Source organism: Galeopterus variegatus, unplaced genomic scaffold, assembly GCF_000696425.1.
Source record: "Galeopterus variegatus unplaced genomic scaffold, G_variegatus-3.0.2 Scaffold6, whole genome shotgun sequence".
Taxonomy (NCBI): Eukaryota; Metazoa; Chordata; class Mammalia; order Dermoptera; family Cynocephalidae; genus Galeopterus; species Galeopterus variegatus.
In genome coordinates, this window is record NW_007726117.1 from 884,930 (window position 1) to 908,757 (window position 23,828).

The 23,828-nt window shown below is 37.8% G+C and overlaps 1 protein-coding gene across 1 annotated transcript; it reads left to right on the forward strand.

The window, feature by feature from the left end:
- Positions 1–26: 26 nt before the first annotated feature.
- BTF3L4 (basic transcription factor 3-like 4) lies at positions 27–23,459 on the forward strand. Its single transcript, XM_008576747.1, has 6 exons — positions 27–118; positions 3,379–3,445; positions 7,417–7,530; positions 18,685–18,886; positions 20,003–20,062; positions 20,607–23,459. Exons 2-6 carry the CDS (start codon positions 3,392–3,394, stop codon positions 20,651–20,653), a joined length of 477 nt encoding a protein of 158 aa, XP_008574969.1. The 5' UTR covers positions 27–118; positions 3,379–3,391; the 3' UTR covers positions 20,654–23,459.
- The last annotated feature ends 369 nt before the right edge of the window (positions 23,460–23,828 follow it).

The following is a 23,828-nucleotide window of genomic DNA, read 5'->3' on the forward strand; positions in this document are numbered from 1 at the left end:
GGCCGCCTGTGTCACGTGGGCCCCGCTCCCGCCGCCGCCGTCGTCTTTCTCTGTCTTGGCTGAGGCAGCCATCTTGTTCTTGCCGCGTGCTGGTGTTGGAGGACCCTCCCTGCTTCAGGTGAGACCCCCGGCGGTCCCGCCACTCCACGGCCATAGGCCGCTGCGCACGGTCTCCCCCCGCCCTCTTCTTCCGACATCGGCCAACCGCTCGGGCTGCCACTTCCGCCGTGGCGCGGCGAGTGGGGGCGGAGGCGGCTGGCTTGGCCTGTCGGTTACCGGCGGCGCAGCTGGGGGTCGGCACCTGAGGGAAGGTCCCCAGTACCACCGCCCCGTGTGGTGGCGAGCTGGCCCGCGCTGTTACCGCCCAGATCCAGACCCAGGAGGCGGATGGACCCCCCTCCTCTGTGCGATTACTCATTATGCACAACAGTGTTGTGAGCTTTGAGCTTTATACTGCATGTCTGTTGTCATCTCGTTTGATCCTCCTAGTCTACAGATAGGGAGACCGAGGTTAGCAACCCCGCCCGCAAGCCCGTGGGATTGATCTCTATTGCAGCGCCTTCACCTTGTAATGGCAGTATTTGTTTACAAGCCTGCCTCCCTTTGAGACATTGCCTTGCCCATCTTTATAACCCCATCACCTGGTGCCTGATGATTGACCGGCAGGCACAGTGTTACACAGCTAGTGAATGGCGGTTTCAACTTCTGTTCCCACGTTCTTGCACTTTATCATAGCTGTCTTCCTGGGAGTGGTAACAGTAGTTACCAATTATTGAGTATCTTCTGTGAGCCATACCCTGTGCTTGATAATATAACCTTTAACCCTCAAAACAACCTTGTGAAGTATGTGGTGGTATACCTTTCCTATGCATAGGGAATACAAGTTCAGAGAAATAAAATACCTTTCCGAAGCCTTAAGTGGTAGAATCTTAGTCCTTCTGATTCCAAAACCTGTGCCTCTCTTAGAGAAACCCCGCATAATAAAAAGTCCGGACTAAAGGTTGAAATTATTTTTTGTCTCTGTGTAAACGTGATGTATGTGAAAAAGCCTACCACAACGCTTGGAACGTAGGCCCTCAATAAATATTGATTAACCTCATTATTTACATTCTTTCTTGAGTCCTTGAAGAAAGTGATAAAAGATACTTGGATCCCCAAGGAAGGATTCATTAATCATGTGGCTATAGGAAGTTACTTCTCCCTTTTGGGCCTAGGAAGGGACTTCTTCCAAGCCCTCATTTCCTGATCAATTTAGTTGGGAAGAAGGTGAATTGTTTTGTTTGTAATTTATACCCCGCTGCTGCTAGGAGGTATTTGAGATGGCCTCACCTGTGAGAGAGGAGTGATGGATATAATAAAGATTGATTAATAGTAGAGAATTAAACCAGGTGATCTTTGAGGTCTAGTCCAGATTCTGAGTTTGACATTTCTTTTCTCATAGACTGAGTCCAAACTTCTTTACCACTTGAATTCCACACACCCCAACTTGCTAATAGACAAAAGACCGACCACCCTTCTTCCTCCCCTACTGCTTTGAGCTTCCAACCTCCCTAAAATGCTTTTTCTCTGAGATATTCCTTGGGAACAAGATTTCTCAATACTATTATCCTGATCACCTGGAATGGAATCTGTTCTTTCATATACACATTGCTTTAAAGAGTTAATTTTGTTCTTGCTTTTCTATCAAACAAGTCAGGACTCTTTGTCTTGACTTAATAACCTCCATCTCTTCTCTTGGGGATTGTTACTTCAAAATACAGAAGAGTGCCAAAGGGTTTACCCTGTGTCTAGTTCTAATATTTTCACTTACCTCCTTTTTTGCAAGAAATTCTTTAGGCTCTTTGTTAGTTCACTACACCTCATGGCCACATTCTTTTGAGCAAAGTGAATATTGGTCCTGTTCTGTGGATATTTGAGTATAGATATTGGGATTTACATCAGCAAATTTAAGACTCTGGCAGAGCTGAGATCGGCACACACCTAAAATTTCTTGTTTTGTACTCTAAACATTCTTCCTCTTATGAAAGAGTGTTTTTAGCTGTGTGAGCATTGTAATATGGTGCTGAGCAAAGAGTGAGGAATAAATTCTGAGTGTTATTTGGGAACAGAAATCATTTAGCCTTAAAGCAGAGATATATCCTGGTTAGTGCCGAAGTATAGTGTCACGATACAGAATGGTTAGTAATTATATAATCTTTGACTCTCTTTTTTTTATCTTTTAAACGAAGAAAATGTCTTTTGCATCTGTGGATCCCCATACTGGCCAGCTGCCAAAAAAATATATATATATATATCTTTTTCATCTGAATGATGATTATACAGGAGTTAGAGAATTGGCCAGAAAAGGTTTGATAACAGTCTAGTTTCTTATTCCCTCCCTCACAACTTAGTAGTGATCTGTTCATCCACAGAATAAGTAAAATAAGACTTTTAAATTGTCTTGTCTTTGTTTATATGGTGTGAAATGTTATGGCCCTTATAAACTTCAGAATGTTTTTTTCCTTAGTAGGAATATCACCGACCAAACTAGGATACATGACGTTATAATGTTCTTAGAATCTTCAAAATTAAGATTAGCTTTAAAAAGCTTATTATTAAGAGTCTTCCCCCCCCAAATATTTAGTATTAATTTAGCAGAATTATGTTTTTGTCACACTATGCATTGAAGCATTTGACTCTGTATGCAAGAACATCTTGACAAGTATGACATACTATATTGGTTCAAGGTATTGAATGAACTCTGGAGAGTGCTGCAGAACTGACAAATGTCTGGAGATCTGGTTCTTTCCCCTTATTACCACACCATTTGACCTTGAATGGAGGTCATGACTGCCTCATGTCTTGATAGCTACACAGCCTATTGTTGAATTTCTTCTTTGTCCAGGTTCTTTTGTTTTGTTTTGTCATCTTTATGGCTTATCAGAAATACAGAATGTGATTTGGGAGGAAAAAATCAACTTGAAAGTTTTACTAATAACATTTGGTAACAGCTCTCTGCTGTAAAAAAAAATCTCTGGGGGAAAAACTGGTTTGCCTACAGAGATTTCATAATTGGTGAGGTTTTACTGAATGCCAAAAGACTGAATCATATTTTAGGGAGGGATCTTCAAATAGGTGACTTTGAATTCCATTCTGTTTTCTGTTTGTATATTCAACTCTCTCATGGTATTATTTTATTTTGGTTTTTTTTTTACAGTGTCTGTTTTATGAAACTGGAACAAGTTTTAATATTTATTAACAAGCATGTAGACAGTATTAATATGATCATGGTGTTGATGCATACCACAAGCTCAGTGAGCCAGTAGGTACTGTTTACATAAACAATTTTTAAATTTTGGTAAAACAGTGACTTTAACAAATCTATTTTTCCCCCCCTAGATTTACCAACAGCATGAATCAAGAAAAGTTAGCCAAACTTCAGGCTCAGGTCCGGATAGGGGGCAAGGTGAGTGTGGCATAAGAAAAATTGGTAGGAGAATGCGTGATTACCAGATAGTATTATTATTTTAGATTTGTGGTAGTTGAAAATCTAAAATATTTTCAATAATCAAGATCAAACCACATTCCAATTTGAAAATAACTTGTGTAGATCTAAAATAGGTAACTAGGGAGACTTTTCTCTCTGATGGTGAAGTGGAAATAGCCACCTTCGTTTGAATCCTAACTCCTAACATGTGCTAATTATATGACATGAACAAATTACCCAACCTTGTTAAGCTTCCATTTTCTCATCTTCAAAACAGAAATAATCCTACATGCTTCTAAACATTAGAGTAATATTTATAAAATAGCCAGTATTTATAAATTTATAAATATGTACAGAACACCTAACATAGTGTCTGCCATGGAGTAGATGCTTAATAAATGATAGCCATTAATATGTTAGACTCACCTGCAGGGCATACCGGATGTTAGGGTTACCTTACCTTGACTGGTGCAGTTAGGTTTATAAGAGGTTTAACTGGAGATACTCAAGCTAATTGTTCATTTTGTTCATTGCTAGGTTTTTTTGCCAAGTTCCTACCTTTTCTTCCATGTTGGTGAATATGAACATGAACTTTCTTATCTCATATATTTTAAAGCCTAAGGAAGACCTAGTTCCAAGCACCAAAAATCTTTATTCCCTTCAGGTGTGGCCCCAGGCTCAAGGAGAATATTCTGTCCTTACCTCTGCCTAATACAATCTTTGTAAAAGGGAAAGGGAGGACAGTAGTTACCTGAGACATAGGGAGGGAGTACGTAGGACACTACTTTATATAGCAGGCCACTGTGTCATTTACATTGATGATAACCACAACTTCTGGGGATGGGGACATGAGAGGGAAAAGGGATGAAATGACTAGTACTTTCTCCTTCTTTCATAGTGATACAGTTATCTGATTCTGGATTTATATTAATACACTCATGTAACCACAGTAGTCACATTGTAGCATCAAGTGTGATATAATGTACCAATACAAAAACTAAGGATATTCAAGAACAATAGAGTATACCTGGAAAAGCTTTATGCAGCACATCACTATTATGTATTTCAAATCAGTGGTGGTTGGTACATTCATTCATTTAGCTCCTGTTTATTGAGCACCTACTGTGTGCCAGGCACATAGTAGATAAACAAGTCAAGCTCTCCTCCTCTTGACACAGCTCAACTGGACAGAGAGACATGCTTACAATTACAATACAGAATAGTGAGTGTTATAATGAAGTACAAGTTGCTCTTGCCTAGGAAAGACAAAGAAGTCATCACTGAGCTGGTTAAAGAATAAACAAGAATTTATCACTAGGCAGATAGGTGAGAGGATTTGTGGGAGGTAGGGTAAAAGGGGCTTATTGTTCTCACACATGCAAAGGCACATAGGATGCTGAGATAACGTGGTACTTAATGGAATGGCTTGCTTTAGTTTGGCACAACTAGAGTTTAGAGTATATAATGGATAGAGAATAGTAGGAAATGAAATGACCAGGTGGTTTAGGGTTCTGTCGTAGTTTAACATGCCATACTAAGGAGCTTGGGATTTTATCCTATTGGCATGAGCAACTATTGAAGGATTTTAAAAAAGAAATAACAGCCATTTTAGAAAGGTAACTGCTGGCAATGTGGAAAGTGGAATGAAACAGAAGTTTGGCATAGAGGAGAACAATTGAGAGGCTCTTACTATAGTATATGGGACATAAATTTAGGGATTGGACTTGACATGACTTAATGACTGGATGGGATATGGGGGGATAAAGCTCATACAGAAAAGTCTGGAGTGATACCCAGATTTCTGGTTTTAGAGACTGCATATATGGTGGTACCACCAGCTATATTAACTTAGGAAATATAGGAAGAATAGATTGGTGGACTGATCATCTTTTAGACATGTTGAATTTGGGGTGCTGAGGATCATTTGATTTGTGGTATACAGCAAGCAATTGAGCTATCCCTGGGTCAGGAATGCTTCACAGGTAAATGACCATCTATATAAACTGTCATCCTTCAGCAACTGGATATCATTACAGTCTCTGCTACCAGAACTCTCTTCTACTCCCATCAGAGTTGCTGAGACTGAAGCCCCTGCCTTTCCTCTATAAGGCTGATTCCCTGAGTACTACTGCAGGAGCTACCCAGAGATTGAAACCACCATTCCTTTCCCCTTATTCCTACCGGTTTCAGAAAGATTTAGCCCTCAAGACTTAGGCTGCTTTTGGTAGTGTTTTAGGTCTGCTTTAGATTACATTTTTCTAAATTAGTCCAGGAATTTGATCTACTATTTTAAATAGTTTTTTCTTTTTTTTTTTAAAGATGACCGGTAAGAGGATCTTAACGCTTGACTTGGTATTGTCAGCACCAAGCTCTCCCAAGTGAGCTAACCGGCCATCCCTATATAGGGATCCGAACCTGTGGCCTTGTTGTTATCAGCACCACACTGTCCCAAGTCAGCCCCGGGCCGGCCCCTTATTTTAAATAGTTTTTAGGGGCCGGCCCGGTGGTGCACTGCTACAGTGCGCCACTTGGGAGTGCAGCGGCGCTCCCGCCGAGGGTTTGGATCCCACATACAGACCGGCCGCTCACTGGCTGAGCGAGGTGCGGGAGCAACACCGAGGGTTGTGATTCCGTTGCCGGTCCCGGTCCGGTACGGGCGCGACACTGAGGGTTGCGATCCGTTGCCGGTCACGAAAAAAGACAAAAAGGAAAAAAAAAATAGTTTTTAAATGCAAAAATGTATTTAGAGTTTCAAAGTATCAATTTAGAAATGCATGTTTTCTATCTCAGTAAGTAGTATAATTTTCACCCTGTTTGATCAGGCCAAAATACTAAGCATCATTCTAGATTCCTCTTTTCCTCATATCTCACATCTAATCCTTCAGCAAGTCATGTCATCTCTTGTGAGAATCTGACACCTCATCGTCTCTACTTCCACAACCCTCATCTCTCGCCAGGACTACTATATGAGCCTCCTGACTGGTCTCATGATAGTCCATTTTCCACACAGCAACCTTAGTCATAAATAAATCAGAGCAAGTCATGTCCATGCTTAAAACCTTTCGGTGGCTTCCTATTGCAATTAGAATAAAATCCAACTCCTGCCCATGGCATTCGAGGCTATGTGATCTGGCCCTTGCCTATCTTTCTGATTTCATTTTCCTCCTTTCCCATTGTTCACTACACTCTTGCCATACTGGCCTGCATTCTCTCTAGAAAGGACAAGTTCAATCTTGTTTTGTTTTGCTTGGATCACTCATTCCCTAGTTGTGGGCCTCAACTCATGTTATGACCTCTTCAGAGGCACCTTCCCTGGACATTTTAATAAAGTAGTGTTTTGCTCCCACCCAGTCACTCTTATCACTCTTGTTTTGTTTTGTTTTATTTTATAGCCCTTATCCCTCCTTTTGAAATGATCTAATTTGTTAGCACATTTATTGACTTTTCCCTCCTACTCTAACATATGCTCCTTGAAGTAAGAACTTGATCTTTTTCACTCCTGGGTTCTCAGACTCTAGAACACTCACGTAGTAGGCATTTAATTCTCAAGTATGTCATAATTCCCAAAGTTTCAGGATATCTTTTGACTATATTGGCAGGGATTGGTAGATACTGTAAGAAAGCATTCCGTATAATGTTTGAAAATTGTTATAAAGTACACTGAATTGTCTTGATGTTATAAGTTATGTTTTATTAGCAAACAGTATTTTGAAACTGATTTGTTGACATGCTTAAGGCTGGATACTGGACAAGATCAAGAACTGGCTAGAACTGACCTTCAGACATCTGGGTTAGGCTGACAATCACTACCCTAAGCAGTCTTATTAGTCATTATTATTTAGTCAGGTTTTTTTGTGGGTTTTAGTTAGACTATTGTGGTTGATAGGATGATAAAATTTGCAGTTGCCAGATGCTTGGTATGCTAACACTTCTGTCTGGTAATTTTTCAGGGTACGGCTCGCAGAAAGAAGAAGGTGGTACACAGAACAGCTACAGCTGATGACAAAAAACTTCAGAGTTCTCTAAAAAAACTGGCTGTGAATAATATAGCTGGTATTGAAGAGGTATGATCACTTTGTAAATTGTTAAATTATGTGGGCAAATAGCACATGCACAAATAATTGTCTAGACTTTTCAAATGTTAAATATCAGCTTAGAAGAATCTCTGGCATTGTCACTCAGATGTCTTTGAAGAACTGCAGTGGTTAGATTTGCTTTTTGTATGACTTTAGTAAAAAAGTTAAGGACTTTCTAATCCTTAAACTTTTCACACTCATGGCATTTGCATATATGAAAAAATTATGGAACTTCTCTTGAATTCTAATGAAAAATAAGATTTTTTTTTAATAATATAGAAGTAAACCCCAAGATTTCTTCAAATAAGGTAGACATTTTTTACTCTAAGGATGACTTTGTACTCTACAAAACCTCTTTATTACCTCAACCAAAAGGCTACAGCAATAGCTTTACATAGATTAGACTTCTTATTAGAACTCTTTCAAAAGTTATTTAAATTTTTTTAAACTAGTTTATGAATTTTGATGATACTACTTTTCTCAAATATGAGACCAAATATTGATATTATTCCAAAAGATACTCAAGAAAAATTATAATAACATCAACTACTTTGATCTGTTACCATCTGGATCCACCTCTGCTTGATGATTCTATTTCTGATAATAACCAATTTTTACATTTTCACTACGATACATTAGATTTAATTATGTCATTACTATGTGTGGTACCACCTCACAGTTTTTAATAGATTATTAATGCACATCTGCTATAAAACATGAATTAGAATTAATGTGGATAACTAATAAATAGCATAGTACCAAAGAAAAGGTAGTGAAATGGCAAAGTGCCACATGTTCCTTCCACCATGCATATATGAATGAGTAAAATTAACACATCATTTAAATCTGCTTTGTACTTTCCAAATCAGTATACTGATAAAATAGTGGAAAATGTAAGCCCCGTGCAATCTTTTTTTCTTTTAGCTTGATATGACTGAGCATTCTTACTCTGATAAAGATTAGAACATTTGCAAGTCTTGAAATTAAGCATTTCATACACAGTTTTTTCTGAACAGTTGGAAGCTTTTACATATTTTCAATAACCTAAAATAATTTTTGGAGAGATTATCCTCTTAATCTGGGATATTTTTTTAAAAAAAAAAACAAATCTTAAGTCCCTTCAGACCTCTCTTTAAAAATCCAAAACTTGGTAAAAATGAATAAGTTGCTAAAATAGACATGAACTCTGATAATGTTAAACCTAACCTACTTGTAAATGTTTATGCAATTTTATATCTTTGCCTGCCTTTTTACTCTCCAACTTCTCTGCCCTCCAACCCCAGCACTGTTGACATATTAAAGCAGATAATTTTTTGTTGTGAGAACTGTCCTGTGTATTGCAGGATGTTTAGCAGCATCCCTGGCCTCCACTCACTAGATGCTGGTAACAGCCCTACCACCCCCCCTCTAACTTGTGATCATCAAAAATGTCTCTAGATATTGTCAAATGTCCCATGGAGGCAGAATCACCTTTGGTTGAGAAACACTTCTATACAGAGAGGGAAAAAGTTATATTACATCTTCCTTGCAGTATAGATTTAACTATGTAATATCTACAAGGGCATGTTTTTCTAAATGTTTGTTTTTGCTCAGATTTGGAAGGGTTTATAGCTCTTATAATTAATAAAACCTTTAGAAGAGGGGTAGCATTACTTTTGTGAATGTTTTACAATGAAATAAGCCAGTTAGTCAGTAATCTTTGATCTCTTCAAAATACAATCAAACTTGTAATGCTGTTCTGAAGTCATGGTATTGTAGTAATCGAAATTGTCATAATAAAGTACTTAATTTGATAGTTAAGACTTACTGAACATCTACCATGTGCCAAGCATTTTGCCGGTGACTTACAAGACAGTGGTACATTATTCATGGGTCTTTCCTTTCTAGCTTACAATCTAGTAGGGAAACTTATTCGACAACTAGACAAATAAATATGTATTATCCCATTTCAGCTTCACAATATCCCTTTGAGCTGGTTGTTGGTTACACATGAAAGAGCTGAGGCTTAGAGAGTTATGTACCTATCCAAGATCACATAGCCAATAAGTGCTGGAATTCCAGTTTTGAACTGAAGTGTGTCAAAACCAGAGTTCAGGGCTGGCTCGTGGCTCACTCGGGAGAGTGTGGTGCTGATAACACCAAGGCCGTGGGTTCGGATCCCATATAGGGATGGCTGGTTTGCTCACTTTGGAGAGTGTGGTGCTGACAACACCAAGTCAAGGGTTAAGATCCCCTTACTGGTTTTAAAAAAAAAACAAAAAACCAGAGTTCATACTATTCATTAATTTATCCTGCTTTTGGTCTTTTCAGTTATACTTTCTTAGATTTCACTCCTGGCCTTTTGCTCCCCTCCTGCCCCTCTTCCCCCCAAACCCCCTTCAAAAAAAGGGAAAGTAAGAGGTATACTTGCTTTATATCCTGTATTATTGAGTGCCTACCATGCAGAATTCATCATTTACACCATTAGAGGTAAAAGAAATCTCCATCAGTATTTCCAAGGACATAGCTGTTTCTCCTTTTTCAGGTCTTAATGTAGGTGTTATTTCCTCTCAGAATCCTTCCTGGTAGCACCCATATAACATTTGTATAGATGGGGGTTAGGTGCCGTTCCTATGTGCCTCCACAATGCCCTGTATGAGGGTACTTCAAAAAGTTCATGGAAAAATGGAACTAAAAGGTTATATGAATCTTTCCATAAATTTTTTTGGGTAGCTGGCCAGTACAGGGAACCCAACCCTTGACCTTGGTGTTACATGGCCACGCTGTTAACCAGCTAAGCTAACTGGCCAGCCCTCCACGAACTTTTTGAAAACCCCTTGTAATATAGCACTTATTAAACTGTAGTGTGAATTCTTTTTTGTTGGTATTGCCACTGCAATTCTAACTTTTTGAGGAGTCATAGCTCCCAAAACATCACATAGTGAATTAATGGTACATAATAGGCATGTATACAGTTTCAGTGCTTCCTTGCCCTCCCCCCACCCCTGTGTACCTTGTCTTCCAACCCTCACAGACTAGTTGTACAGGGAAAATACATATAAAGTAATTAACAATACAAGGTAGCAACAATAAAATTTCTGAATATTTGAACTTAAGATGGAGAAGAGTTTTACTTTTTTCCTTCTTTCCCTATTGCTAAATTTGATTTTTTGAGAACCAAGATATCTGTACTTTATATAACCCTTTGCAGATACAAATTTTTTTTTTTTTAGTAACATCTGGTATACCATGTATAACCTGGCTTGCTCACATACTATTGCATTAAATGTGCACTTGAAAACATGTGTATTGTTTTCAGAAACACTAAGATATGAAAATATGTATTTGTCTTAGAAGAAACATTAATTAAATTTTTTAAATTTTTACTTCGTGCTGTTTTAACCTTGTGCAGAAACTCAGGAATAAAGTGCAGAACTCAGGAATATACTATTTTTCTTTTTTTGGCAGTTTAAGAAAAGCAGATAAAAGCTTGAAAAAAGATACCATTGCCGTTGTTGCAAAACAAAAATATTACAGTGTTTTTTGTGCTTAGACCTTCAAAGCATCAAACAAGTAGGAGTTTGGGGAGTGGGAAACAGGCAGATCAGTGGGGAGTTTCAAAAATTTATTGAATGCACTTTTGTCAAGTAAAGTTCTAGTCTTACTTTATAGGCTGTTAGTGTTAGTGATAGTTTTTCCCTTCCAAAGCTTAATTTCTATCCTTTTCAGAAACTTTAAAAAATGAAAGACTGGATTAAGACAAGCTTCCCTGGTCTTTTATGTACTCATTAGTTTATTGATTTGGTGAAATAAATTATAGGATTTTTTATTTTTACATGTTACCAAAGACAGAGAAATACCACATGTCCTCACTCATAAGTGGGAGCTAAAAAGGAAGGAAGGAAGGAAGGATACAACAATCACAATAATTAATTGAACTTTCAAAATGAGAGAAGAACTGAGGCCACCAGGGGTGGGGAAGGGCGGGAGGTTAGTGATAAATTGGTAAAGGGCCACAAAAAATGATTACATTATGTAAAGTTGAATGTACTAACTATCCCGATTTAAGTGTCATATATTGTACATAGGTATTGACATTCAACGCTGTACCCTGCTATGTACAATCAGTTGTTTCAATAAAAATAATTAATTATCAAAAAAAAGAGAAATCCAAAGCTGTCAAAAAGTAAGGGGTAGAGGAGTGTCAGAGACTGTTTCATACGAAGGCCAAGGAAATAACCAGGTTTTTGGAAGGGATTCTTAGGCATACTTGCAAAGTATAATCTAGAACAAAATTTCTGAAAATGTTTTGTTTTGTGACATTTGAAGATATTTGAAAGTGCTTCTTAGGCCAGCCCGTGGCTCACTTGGTAGAGTGCGGTGCTGATAACACCAAGGCCACGGGTTCGGATCCTATATAGGGATGGCCGGTTTGCTCACTGGCTGAGCGTGGTGCTGACAACACCAAGCCAAGGGTTGAGATCCCCTTACCGGTCATCTTTTTTTAAAAAGAAAAAAAAAAAGAAAGTGCTTCTTATTTGGCAATCTAGTTGAATATAGTAACCATGCCGTCACCTTTCTTCCCTTGATAACACGAATCTATCAACAATAGGGTCTGTTCCATTTCTCAGGAACAAATGCTTTAACCAGATTTAGTTGGTAAGAAATGTCACTAAGAAGCACTCTGATTCAAATGCCCTAGTTGTTCAAGTTGCTTTAGAGTTTCACTTTTATATTCAGAGGATAATTTCTCTCTTAATTAAGGTAAAATTCTGCTTCTGTGAAACCTTCCCTATCTTTTCAGGCCTAATTAACCAACTTTTTCTCTGTACTTTCATTGCCTTTAGCTTAAGTTGCTCTGCTATAATACATTTATTATTGCCATCTCATTTTGTGGTATATAATGGTTACTTATTAATCAAGTCGTCTGTTATCAGTGGACTGTAAGAGTCTTGACAGCAGGGATGATGTTTATATATTGTTTATATACTATAGCATGCTGACTCACCATAGTGAGTTTGTTTGGGGCCTGTTAAATTTAAGAGATTATTCTAGGTGGAATTGTTCTGCAAAAAGTTAGCCATAGGGAGCTGGGGCTCAAGAGAATGCTTAGGGCCAAGAATGTAAATTCTGAAATTCTATGCATAAATGTTTTACTGTTTATATTTTCCTCTGCCTGGTTCTTATTTTTCCTGAACCAGTTGTGAAGAAGGAGGACCTAAAGTTATTGGTTGACTCTTCCAGGAAGTTCCTTCTTCCTCCAGCTAGAGCCTCAGGTGCTGATAGATGGAGAGCTCTCAGTACTGGAGAGTAAAAGGAAAACACTATGTCCCATTCACCTTGTCATTTACAGCATCCTTACTTTCTCTCTTAAGGTCCTGTTCTTTTGTTTTTTGTTTTGTTTTTTACTGTGGGAAAATATTTATAACACAAAATCTGCCATTTTAACAGTTTTTAAGCATACAGTTCTGTGGCACTAATTATATCACAGTGTTGTGCAACCATCACTACTATTCATCTCCAGAACTTTTTCACCTTCCCCAACTGAAACTTTGTACCCATTAAATAATAACTCCTGGGCCGGCCCGGTGGCGCACTGCTACAGTGCGCCGCTTGGGAGTGCGGTGGCGCTCCCGCCGAGGGTTCGGATCCCACATACAAACCGGTTCCCGCTCACTGGCTGGGCGAGGTGTGGAGGCAACGCCAAGGGTTGTGATCCCGTTGCCGGTCCCGGTCCGGGCGCGACACTGAGGGTTGTGATCCGTTGCCGGACACGAAAAAAGACAAAAAGGAAAAATAAAAAATAATAATAATAATAATAACTCCTTAGTCCCTTCTCCCCCATCCCCTGGAAACCTCTAATGTACTTTCTACTCTATGGATTTGCCTATTCTAGATATTTCATATAAGTAGAATCATATAATATGTATTTTTGTGCTTGGCTCAAACATACCATCATTTAACATTTCTTTATTATTTATTATATATTATAATGTTTTGATAATAAAAGAATCACATGTCGAACTTTCTATACATAAATATTTACCTTCATCTCTGATTTCTTTCAGATAGATTCTTGAAAGTACAGTTTACTGGCTGAAAGGGCATGATTTTTTCCAACTCTTCATCCATATTGCCAAATTGCTTTTCAGAAAGAGTATGGCAGTTCACACTTCCTACAGCATAGATGTAGAGAATCCCTATCTCATGACTCTTGCCACCAGAGAATAAGAGAAAATGATCCCAGCATGTGATAGTCTGACAGCTGTAAGCTTTAGCTCCTATCCACAATAATAGTTATGCTTCATACTAGCCTTTAGAAATAAGCAGATGCTGAGCTAGAGGAATTGAATGTGAGGGACACTAACTTCTGAGAGTGTGTGCAAAGCCCATAATCCTCAAAATTTGACATCCCTCAGCTTTACAAAACCCTAGATGCTTATATACCTTATTCTTGAAGTATCTATTATTTCGCCCCTTTAAGTTATAGGAAAAAGACGAATTTCCTGATAACCATTTAAATGCCATTACATATAAGAAGGAGTGACAGTAAAACTTGATTTTAAGACAACTGTTAATTCCCAGAACTATAGCCAACTTGCCTAGTGGGGACTTGGATACAAAAAAAATCACATAGAATTTAAACCACCTCTCTGAGCTGAGAGGGCAGTTATTAGCAAGAGTTTTGGAGTCAAGTATAACTTTGTTTGCCTCCTGTAGCCATAAAACTATTACTCCTGTGTAGGAATGAGGTGAGCATCAGATTGACCAGATAGAAGGCTGCTGTGACTAATAATAATAATGTGCTCTACTCAGAGGCCAGCCAAGGCAGGGGTTATTAAGGTATTTGATAGCAGTATAATGGAGCCACCCAGCAGTTGCCAAGAATGACTTAAAATGAGCCTGAATTCTGTGTGGCAAGTTGGGCAGATTCTGAAAGATCAGAACTATAGGAAAAGTCAGGCCAAAGATACAGTGCAGGGGGTTCTGGATATCTTCATTATGGGAACTAGTGGTGCTATTTCTAAACCTTGATGTGACCCTTCATCTAGTATTTGGGGAGTTGAAGTCTCACAGCATCCATGATTTTAGAATAGCTGTATAGGAGGTATTCATTCATTCAGCAGATTTGAGTGATTATTGTGTAGTAGATACTTGGAGGAGTACTATGTCTAATAAAGCACGGTCTCTGATCTCAAGGAGTTCATCTTCTAGTAAGGTCAAAGATTTGCAAACACAATTATTATACTACAAGACAATTCTATGTAATAGCAACGCCCACGAAAATGCAGTAGATGCATAAACCACCTTAAGTTTTCACAGAGCAATAGGCATCTAACCTGAGTCTTGGATAAATGAGAATTTTCAAGTTGGAGAAGCAGGAAATGATTTTTCTAAACAGTAAATACAGCATGTGTAAATGCACTAGGTGTGAGGACTGCCAACTACAAGACACGTCAGTATTGTCATAGCAAAAAATAAGAGTGAGAGCATCCTGTGTTTTGGACTGGGGTCTTAAAATGCCTCCTCCTCCATAGTTGAAGTAGCATCCTTAATCTTCAGCTATGTTTAAGTGGAAAAAACCATTTTCACATAAAGACAATGTAAGGTGAAAAGGGACCTAAGTGCTGGTATATTAACTAGTTTAATAGTCTTTGTTTACTTGTCTGCTCCTTGTTCTTATACTGTGTATAGATTGTGTGACATAAACCAAACACCATAAAATCACTGGAAGAAATAAAGTCTCCACATGAAATGCATATAGTTTGCTTTGTGAATTTAACAAGTTCCTTATCCCTTCTTTTACCTAAAAGGGTGGGGGAGGTGTCTAACTGATCTTGCTCAGCCAAACAATTCATCCTTTGATAGTTTCTAATAGCTTGTGCTCAGGAGTCTTATATAACCATGTCATTTGCTCAGTGCAAAGGGAGGAATGTAAGATAGAAATAAAATATTCTGGCCTTTTTAACTTCTAGTATTTCATTCTCTGTTTTCTAAAATTAACTAAATTCTCCGTTCCTTTCTGGACCTTTCTGTTCATGAACCTACAGTATTTATACCACTCCATTTAAAAATAATCATGAATAAATTTATTTCTGTTTCACAATCTGAGATGGAGTTCATCTTGCTTCTTACATTATACTCAAACAACGTATTTCAAACTAGAAAGACCTACATCAAGATATACTCATAAAATGTGACTTAACGTTTAGCTTTTGGAAGAGAAACTTGAACAGAAGGAAAATTCATGAATCCATTTATTGGTTTTGGCCCCATGTTAACCTCTTATTTTGTAGCCAGTAAGGTATATATTATCCATATATCTATGCTATTTTTCTTTTGTATTCTCCATTTGGCCTATGTTCTGAGATAGATGATTCTCTGGCAGCTTTTCATGGGGCTGTGGAATTGAATTTTTACAGGCAAATAAACATTTTAAGCATGAGAATGACAGAGTATAGTAGGAAAGAAACTAAATTGCAAATTGAGAAACCCAAGTTCAAGTCCTTGGTTTGCACTTAACCAGCTATTTGTCCTTGGTATATTGCTTAACCGAGAGCTCTTGTCTTAAGTTTTTGTTTTTTTTTTTTTTTTAAAGATGACCGGTAAGGGGATCTTAACCCTTGACTTGGTGTTGTCAGCACCACGCTCACCCAGTGAGCAAACCGGCCATTCAAGTCCTTGGTTTGCACTTAACCAGCTATTTGTCCTTGGTATATTGCTTAACCGAGAGCTCTTGTCTTAAGTTTTTGTTTTTTTTTTTTTTTTAAAGATGACCGGTAAGGGGATCTTAACCCTTGACTTGGTGTTGTCAGCACCACGCTCACCCAGTGAGCAACCGGCCATCCCTATATGGGATCCGAACCCATAGCCTTGGTGTTATCAGCACCGCACTCTCCCGAGTGAGCCACAGGCCGGCCCCCATTGTCTTAAGTATTTATTTCTTTAACATAAAAGATTTGAACTGGAAGACCCCTAATATCAACAAATATATAGCCTGAATTTTTTTGAACAATATTTATTTTGAATCTCTGTGACTTTAATGTGTATAAATCAAATTCCAATATTTGAGACTGTGCACCTGGAAATATTGTAGAAATCCTTTATTAAATCATGTGATTTGGTCTTGATTTGAAAAATATAGTCCTACCATATCTTTACTCTTTCCCCATACTAAAATTATGTGATTCTAGGATAGATCAAGGGGAACATCTCATTTCACATCCACTGTCACCTCCTGAAGCCCTTCTTCTCCCAGATTTTCAGTTACTTTAACATTTCCCTTTTCTACCAAAACTGTAATTATATTCAGAACTATATAATTTATCTTTTCTAAAGTTGATATAAATTCACAATGCCATTTGTTTAGAACAGCTGGATTGAATGCTTACTGTGTAGGATAATACTTAATAGAACCTTAGGTACAATACAGAGAGAGGGAAGAGTATGGAATTGAAATAGTGATTTTTGTTGGGAAAAAATTGGGGAAATCATTTGTGGGGTTTAGTTATAATTTTCCAGGGACTTGCCTTTATTTTCTCTGTGTTCCAGGTCTTGCCTGAAATTTAGAAGTCCCTTTCTTCCCCTTCCTTTCTGGTGCTGTCAGAGGTGGTGATCACCTCTCAGGAAGAAAAGCTCACTTCCCACTTACCATGGAGAATACTCAGCGTCTCTGCTTGATTGTTACAAGGGCAGTTTTTGGATGGATCATGAAAAGCTTCTAAAGTAGCCAAGAGTTAACTCTCCTAACCTTTTTATATAATAGGCACGTTACCACCAAGGAAACTTATCCAGTAGAATCAGCTACACAATGGAATCACATTATTTACCCATTTATCTTATGCAAATTCAACTCTACCAAAACAAAAAACAGCAACAACAAAAAACCCAGAGAGAAAGTACATGAGTGAGAGAGAAAAATAACAGTTTTAAATAGCATGTGTTCAACCTTCCATTTCAGTAAGTCCCAGGCAGTGGATGAAATCAAATCAGAAACAGTCTCGTTCATAAGCTATACAAAGAATGTGAGGATGATTTTAAAGGTTTCCCAGTCATTGATAAAGCATACTCAGATAGCCAGGCAAGTGAGTGGGAAACTTTCTGTGTTCTTAACAGGGATAGGTAGTTGAGAAGGTGCACTTAAGAATTAGAACTGACAAAAATCCTCTACAAAGAATGATGATGATAACAAGTTGAAATTTTTGTAAATTTACTAAGTGTTCGAAGTAGTGAAACAACCTGATTGATTAAATTTCTGAGTGTTCTTTATGGATTTTCAGTGGTTATTTTCACTATATACTATTTCTCCTTTATAACCTGTCTCCTTAAGTAAGATGCTACTCCACCAAATGGTAACTGCACCAACTTTGTTTTAATAGTGTAAATTGCGTAAGAATGGGTAATTTCATTAAGAAGCCAGTTCTTGGCTGGTAATTCAATTTTTTTTTAATGTGGGCCTGAACATCCTTCTCTTAGAAGTCTTTGAATTTAAAATCTAGATTCGATACTGTGATGACTATTTGTTGACCACCCTAGTAATTTGTACCATCTACACATTTTACTTTATTGCTAGGACTTTTTTCCATCCATGTCCACTGCTTAGCTAATTACCACCGTGGAATTGCATAACTACCAAATAAAAAACCAGAATTGGCAGCCGGCCCGGTGGCGCACTGCTACAGTGCGCCGCTTGGGAGCACGGTGGCGCTCCTGCCGAGGGTTCGGATCCCACATACAGACCGGTTCCCGCTCACTGGCTGAGCGAGGTGTGGGAGCAACACCGAGGGTTGCGATCCCGTTGCTGGTCCCGGTCCGGTATGGGCGCGACACTGAGGGTTGCGATCCGTTGCCGGACACGAAAAAAGACAAAAAGGAAAAAAGAGCACGGTGGCGCTCCTGCCGAGGGTTCGGATCCCACATACAGACCGGTTCCCGCTCACTGGCTGAGCGAGGTGTGGGAGCAACACCGAGGGTTGCGATCCCGTTGCTGGTCCCGGTCCGGTATGGGCGCGACACTGAGGGTTGCGATCCGTTGCCGGACACGAAAAAAGACAAAAAAGGAAAAAAAAAACAAAAAAAACAGAATTGGCTAAACTGCTTTTTAAAAAGATATTATTTTAGTACCCAGCATGTGAAGTACATTTTTCTTTTGTGATGATACAGGTCAACATGATTAAAGATGATGGGACAGTTATTCATTTCAACAATCCCAAAGTCCAAGCTTCCCTCTCTGCTAATACCTTTGCAATTACTGGTCATGCAGAAGCCAAACCAATCACAGAAATGCTTCCTGGAATATTAAGTCAGCTTGGTGCTGACAGCTTAACAAGCCTTAGGAAGTTAGCCGAACAGTTCCCACGGCAAGGTAGGTATTTCAATTTAGTTCCTCTTTCTCTCCCCACCTTAATTAAAGAACCTAAGAATTTAAAAGGTGTCCCATCTTAAATTGGATTTTCCTGTATATAATTATTTTACTTTTTCTATAAAGTCACTTGCATGTTTCATAAAATTTTGAGTATGTTTCTAATAATTATGTAGTGTGGCATATAGAATATTCAGTTAGTAATATAGTAAGTTGAGAGGTAATTACCTAAAAGGAAAATGCCAGGATCTGCAGGCCACATTTTTTTTTTTTTTTTTTTGGGGGAAGCCACCATGGGGAAGGGGCAGTCATTTCCTTGGGGGAGTTTCACCTGTTTTGGGGTGGCAAAGCTTCTCAAGCCACCTGCGGTGTAGTACCCACCCTCTGCTGTGCCATCCTGCACACCCCCTTCTTTCAGTGTGCCAACTAGGAGCCTGTTGGCCTCTTTGGCATCTTATTATTCTATAATTTGCACATCATGTTCAAATGCACTTGGAACTCATGCCTATAAAGCTGTTCTCTAACCAGCTGAGCTAACCAGCCACCACTGGAAGCCACATTTTTAAAGTTAATTTCATATTTACTTTTAATTGATGATAACCAGAAAATAATATTATCAGATAACTATATTTTCGTTAAATATTGTTGATTGCACTATAGATGTGGATTTCCAAGATAGTGTTGGTTTCAAATGTGTCTTGTTACACCTAAAAATCAGTCTTGTATTTCAGTGCCCATGCTACATAGCTAGATACTTTCTTATACCAAAAGAAATTGAAAAATTTTGAATATTAATTTTTTAGTTGGAGAATATGGCCACTGTAAGTTTACTGTAATGTCTTTTTATTCAGACTTATCTGAATTATTATTTTGCATATAAATTTTATCTTTGCTGTACATTGAAAGTGCCAGCTACATTTAGTATATATCTAATTAAGTTAAAGTTGTATTATTGGTTTTAATGATAAGCAAAAAAATATGACTGGCATTTTAGATTGACAGTATTTAGCTTTTCTGAGCAACCATATGAGATTTAGACAGGAAAAAGGGATAAACATTACACGTGTTCTGTAAAGGTCTTTGTTCTCAATGACTAGTATTAAAATAAATTTTTTGTAGTCTTGGATAGCAAAGCACCAAAACAAGAAGACATTGATGAGGAGGATGATGATGTTCCAGGTAAGTGACATTTCTTTAGTCTTAAGATTTTTAGCAGCCTGCTTATCTCATTTCATTCATTGCCTAGATGACTTTCAGGTTTTTGATGATTGTGAGCTGGTGAATTTAAATTGATTCACAATGATGTGGATGGGATCTAATGGAAAAGAATAAAAGCCCCCTCCCTCCCATTTAGAATTTAGAATTAGGAATTGTCACACAAAGCTCTGCTGCCTGCATTTATTAAATTGAAATCACTGTGATTATAAATTTGCATAGTTATTGTTATTTCTGTGGGAACTATAATTGACATATGAAAATGTTCTTCACCTTAGTAGTTTGCATAAACAAAAAAAGAGATGAACATTTCCTTAGGATTACAGTTTTAAGCAGATAAATTACTATTAGTAAAATGCCACCAGTTCTTTTCTGCCTATTGTCCTGTACATTTTCAGGCTGATTCTAGTTGCAACAATTTTGTTCTTATTGGGGTTAAAAGTTAGGAGTTCCATTTATCTTTTTTCCTTTTTTCTTGTGTTCTTTGACTCCTTTACTTTTTTTTCAGATCTCGTAGAAAATTTTGATGAGGCATCAAAGAATGAAGCTAATTAAAATCTTTTCTGGTTTTTGGAAGCTGGCATGGACTAGATTTAACAAATCAGCTATGTGGTTCCAAAGTTTTACAGACACAGAGAACAACATCTGTTACTAGTTCAGTAATATAAATATTTTGTATATTAATAATGCTGTTTGTTCAGCATTTTTCAGTCATTTGATTTTGCATTTTGCACTTCCTCCCAGGATCTGTTCTTTTGGTCAAAATATGAAGTATTGGTACAGTTTAAGGGTGTTTTGCTTTTTGATTCTTGTGTTTTGGGGGGAGGGGGGTATTTTTGGTGTATGTATGTGTGTATGTATGCGTGTAGGTATGTGTGTATACAGTAGAGAACAAATTGGAAAACAGTTCTATTTATCCTCCTTCCTTCCATAGAAATAAAACAAATCTTTACATTTGTTCCTTTTTTTTTTCCTAGTAATGCATAGAATTAATAAAAAATGAGTATCTTGGACTTCAGATCTAAAGAGATTTTACTATTGGGAGTTTGGTTTTAATTTGCTTGGTTAACTATCATTTTTCTTAACATTTCTCTGGGTTTAAAATGTCTTGAGATATTTTGCCACCAGCTTCATGCTGGAGTAATGGGTAGCATATCTTTGGTGTGGTTGCCTTAGATTCACTTACCTAGTCAGACCCAGAAGAATTTCTTTTACTAGCTTTCTTCCTAAATGCCTTTTTCCCTCTCCTTTCGGTCTCCACATGACCTGGTCAACCTTTAGTAATGCTGTTCCTCATCTTCCACCTCACTAGAGAAGGATGTTCTCCGTATAGAGTTAAATGAGTGCCTAATCCCTCTTTTTGTAAGATTTTGTTCTCATCTTGAGGAATAATAGCTTCGTCTTCAACTTTTTATTTCCCCTTGGTTTTACACTTTGGTAGATTTCAAATTGGAATAGTTAGCATGTGCTTGCTCAATAATTTTATGCCAGCCTTATCCTATATCCTAGCTGTTCTTAATAGCAGGTGCAAAAATGCCTCCTTTTCAGCAAGGTTGAAATTGGGAATGTCCTTTGGAATCAGAAGAAAATAGGCCAGACATCCCCCAGCATAAACGGGCATTCTGTGAAATGGTACTGGCCCCAGGAGGATTTCTTCAACCACTCTCCTACTCTTGGCCTTGAACCTACCTCTGGTTTGGATCTTACTATTGTAGCTGCTCACAGCACCCTCCTGCATGCTTAGAGTAATGCTTTGGGGGGAGTACTGGTAAAACAGTATTTATTTTTCACCTCCTTTCAGAGGACTTGGAGGTAAGTTGCATTCATTCACTCATTTCCCTCTTGCTGTCTGATAAAAGCTTGCATTTTGCTATATCAGAATTTATTATAGCCAATATTTAAGGATAAGATTTTAGAAATTCTGTCATTTCATGGCCCATCATTGAACTAACTACTGCTTAACCTTGTAGCATACCAACTTTTGTTTCAAGCTAGATGTCTTTATTTGATATCTAAAGTGTAAGACCAGCAACATATTGAGAGCTCTATAGACATGAAGGCAAAGCTCTTACGTTTTTTTCATCCAGACGCCTCAATTTATTTTATGAACTTGTTCATTTTTTTCTGTTATGTTTTATATAATATTTGGACTTAATAACAAAATAAAATAACAGTTATAACACTACAAAAGAGGAGATTATTTCCTCTTGTGCTTCTCTTATTGTTGTATACAGAATTTTCTCCTTTTGTATTTTCCCTCTACTCCCCACCCTCAAATGAATTTTAGTGCAGTCACTGTTTGAAGTAATATCTCATCCCTTGGTAGATCAGTAGCTCCACATGGTCTACATAGTCCAGAATTCTGTTCTTCTGTCAGGAAGGAGCACATTGTAGAGCATGTAGAGCAGAGAGTTAGGGGAACCACTTCAAGTGGTTAGGGACAGGTAAGAGATAGGCAGTATAGCGAATGAAAAAAGCACCATCTGGAAGTCAGGAGAGTTGCATTCTAGTCCAGACTCTGCATTAATTATGTGACCTTGCACAAGTCATCTAACTACTCTGAAATTCATCATCAGTCAGATGAGATATTTCTAAATCTAAAGTTTCTTCTGCTTTTGCAGTTCTGTGAAACTCATTTCTGAAAATTCTGAAGGAAGGGATTTTTATCATCTGTTCAGAGATATCTTTATTTTCATCAGTACCCTTAACGCTTTGTGTATATGCTGTTTTCCCTTTCATCACATTTTAGCTTTCATCCAGAGGATTTCTGGTCAGTACTCCCTTTTATCCTGTTGACAGCTCTTAATGGCTGGCCTCTCTTGTGTACAACGAGCCAGTAGTTTTTGTCCTGTATTTTAATACCTTCCCCTTTCCTGGACAGAGCATATTGAGATTCTCAAATCCTCAAATGGTCCTACCTTCCAAGTGGGTGGGCATAGGGTTAGAGTAAGAGTATGGATAAAACTTTTGTAAGTTGTAGTGTTCTTGGCAGAAATATGAATTAAATAATATTTTGTATATAAAGAAGTAGTTGCTAAGTATGTGCTTTTTACTAAGGTTGGGTATTTTTTGCCAAGATAACAATTGTAGAATAATTTTCTGGGGAAATTGGCCTTACAATTTTGGGATAATTCAAGAAATGTCTGCAGAAAATTGATTCATGGTCTAATTTTTGTGGTTTGTCCATTGAGTTTTTTGTAAAGCTCCTTATTTATCTGCTTTAGGGAAGCCCAAAGTAAGTTTGTTTTATATTTGTTTTGTCATTATTTTTCCATTAAGTAATAGTTTAAGAATACATCAAGAACCTTAATTTGTTAAGTAGTACTTACAGGATTTCATTAAATTCATTTTAATAAGCCTACCAGGTTCTCGTGAAAAACTCATATGTGGGTTGTGTTTGATTTGTTTCTTTGTTGTAATTCATTGTTTAATCCTAAGTATGCTACATACTCAGAAATAAGATACCATGGTAAGAGATAGTATGGTATAGTGGGAAAAGGACAGGTTTTTAGATAGAAATCAGTTCCACTACCTGCCATGCTATAATCTCTCCAGCAGGGCTGCTGTAGTGCACAACTCCAGGAGCCATCATTCATATTTGTTGGGTTGTAGAGGGTGCCATTTTCATAGACTACACTGTGAATAGTGCCCCTGTTAATAATGCAATAGTGACTTTGCTTTCTGAGCCTGAGTTTTCTCTGTAAAATGGTGCCTGAGAATCATAAACAGG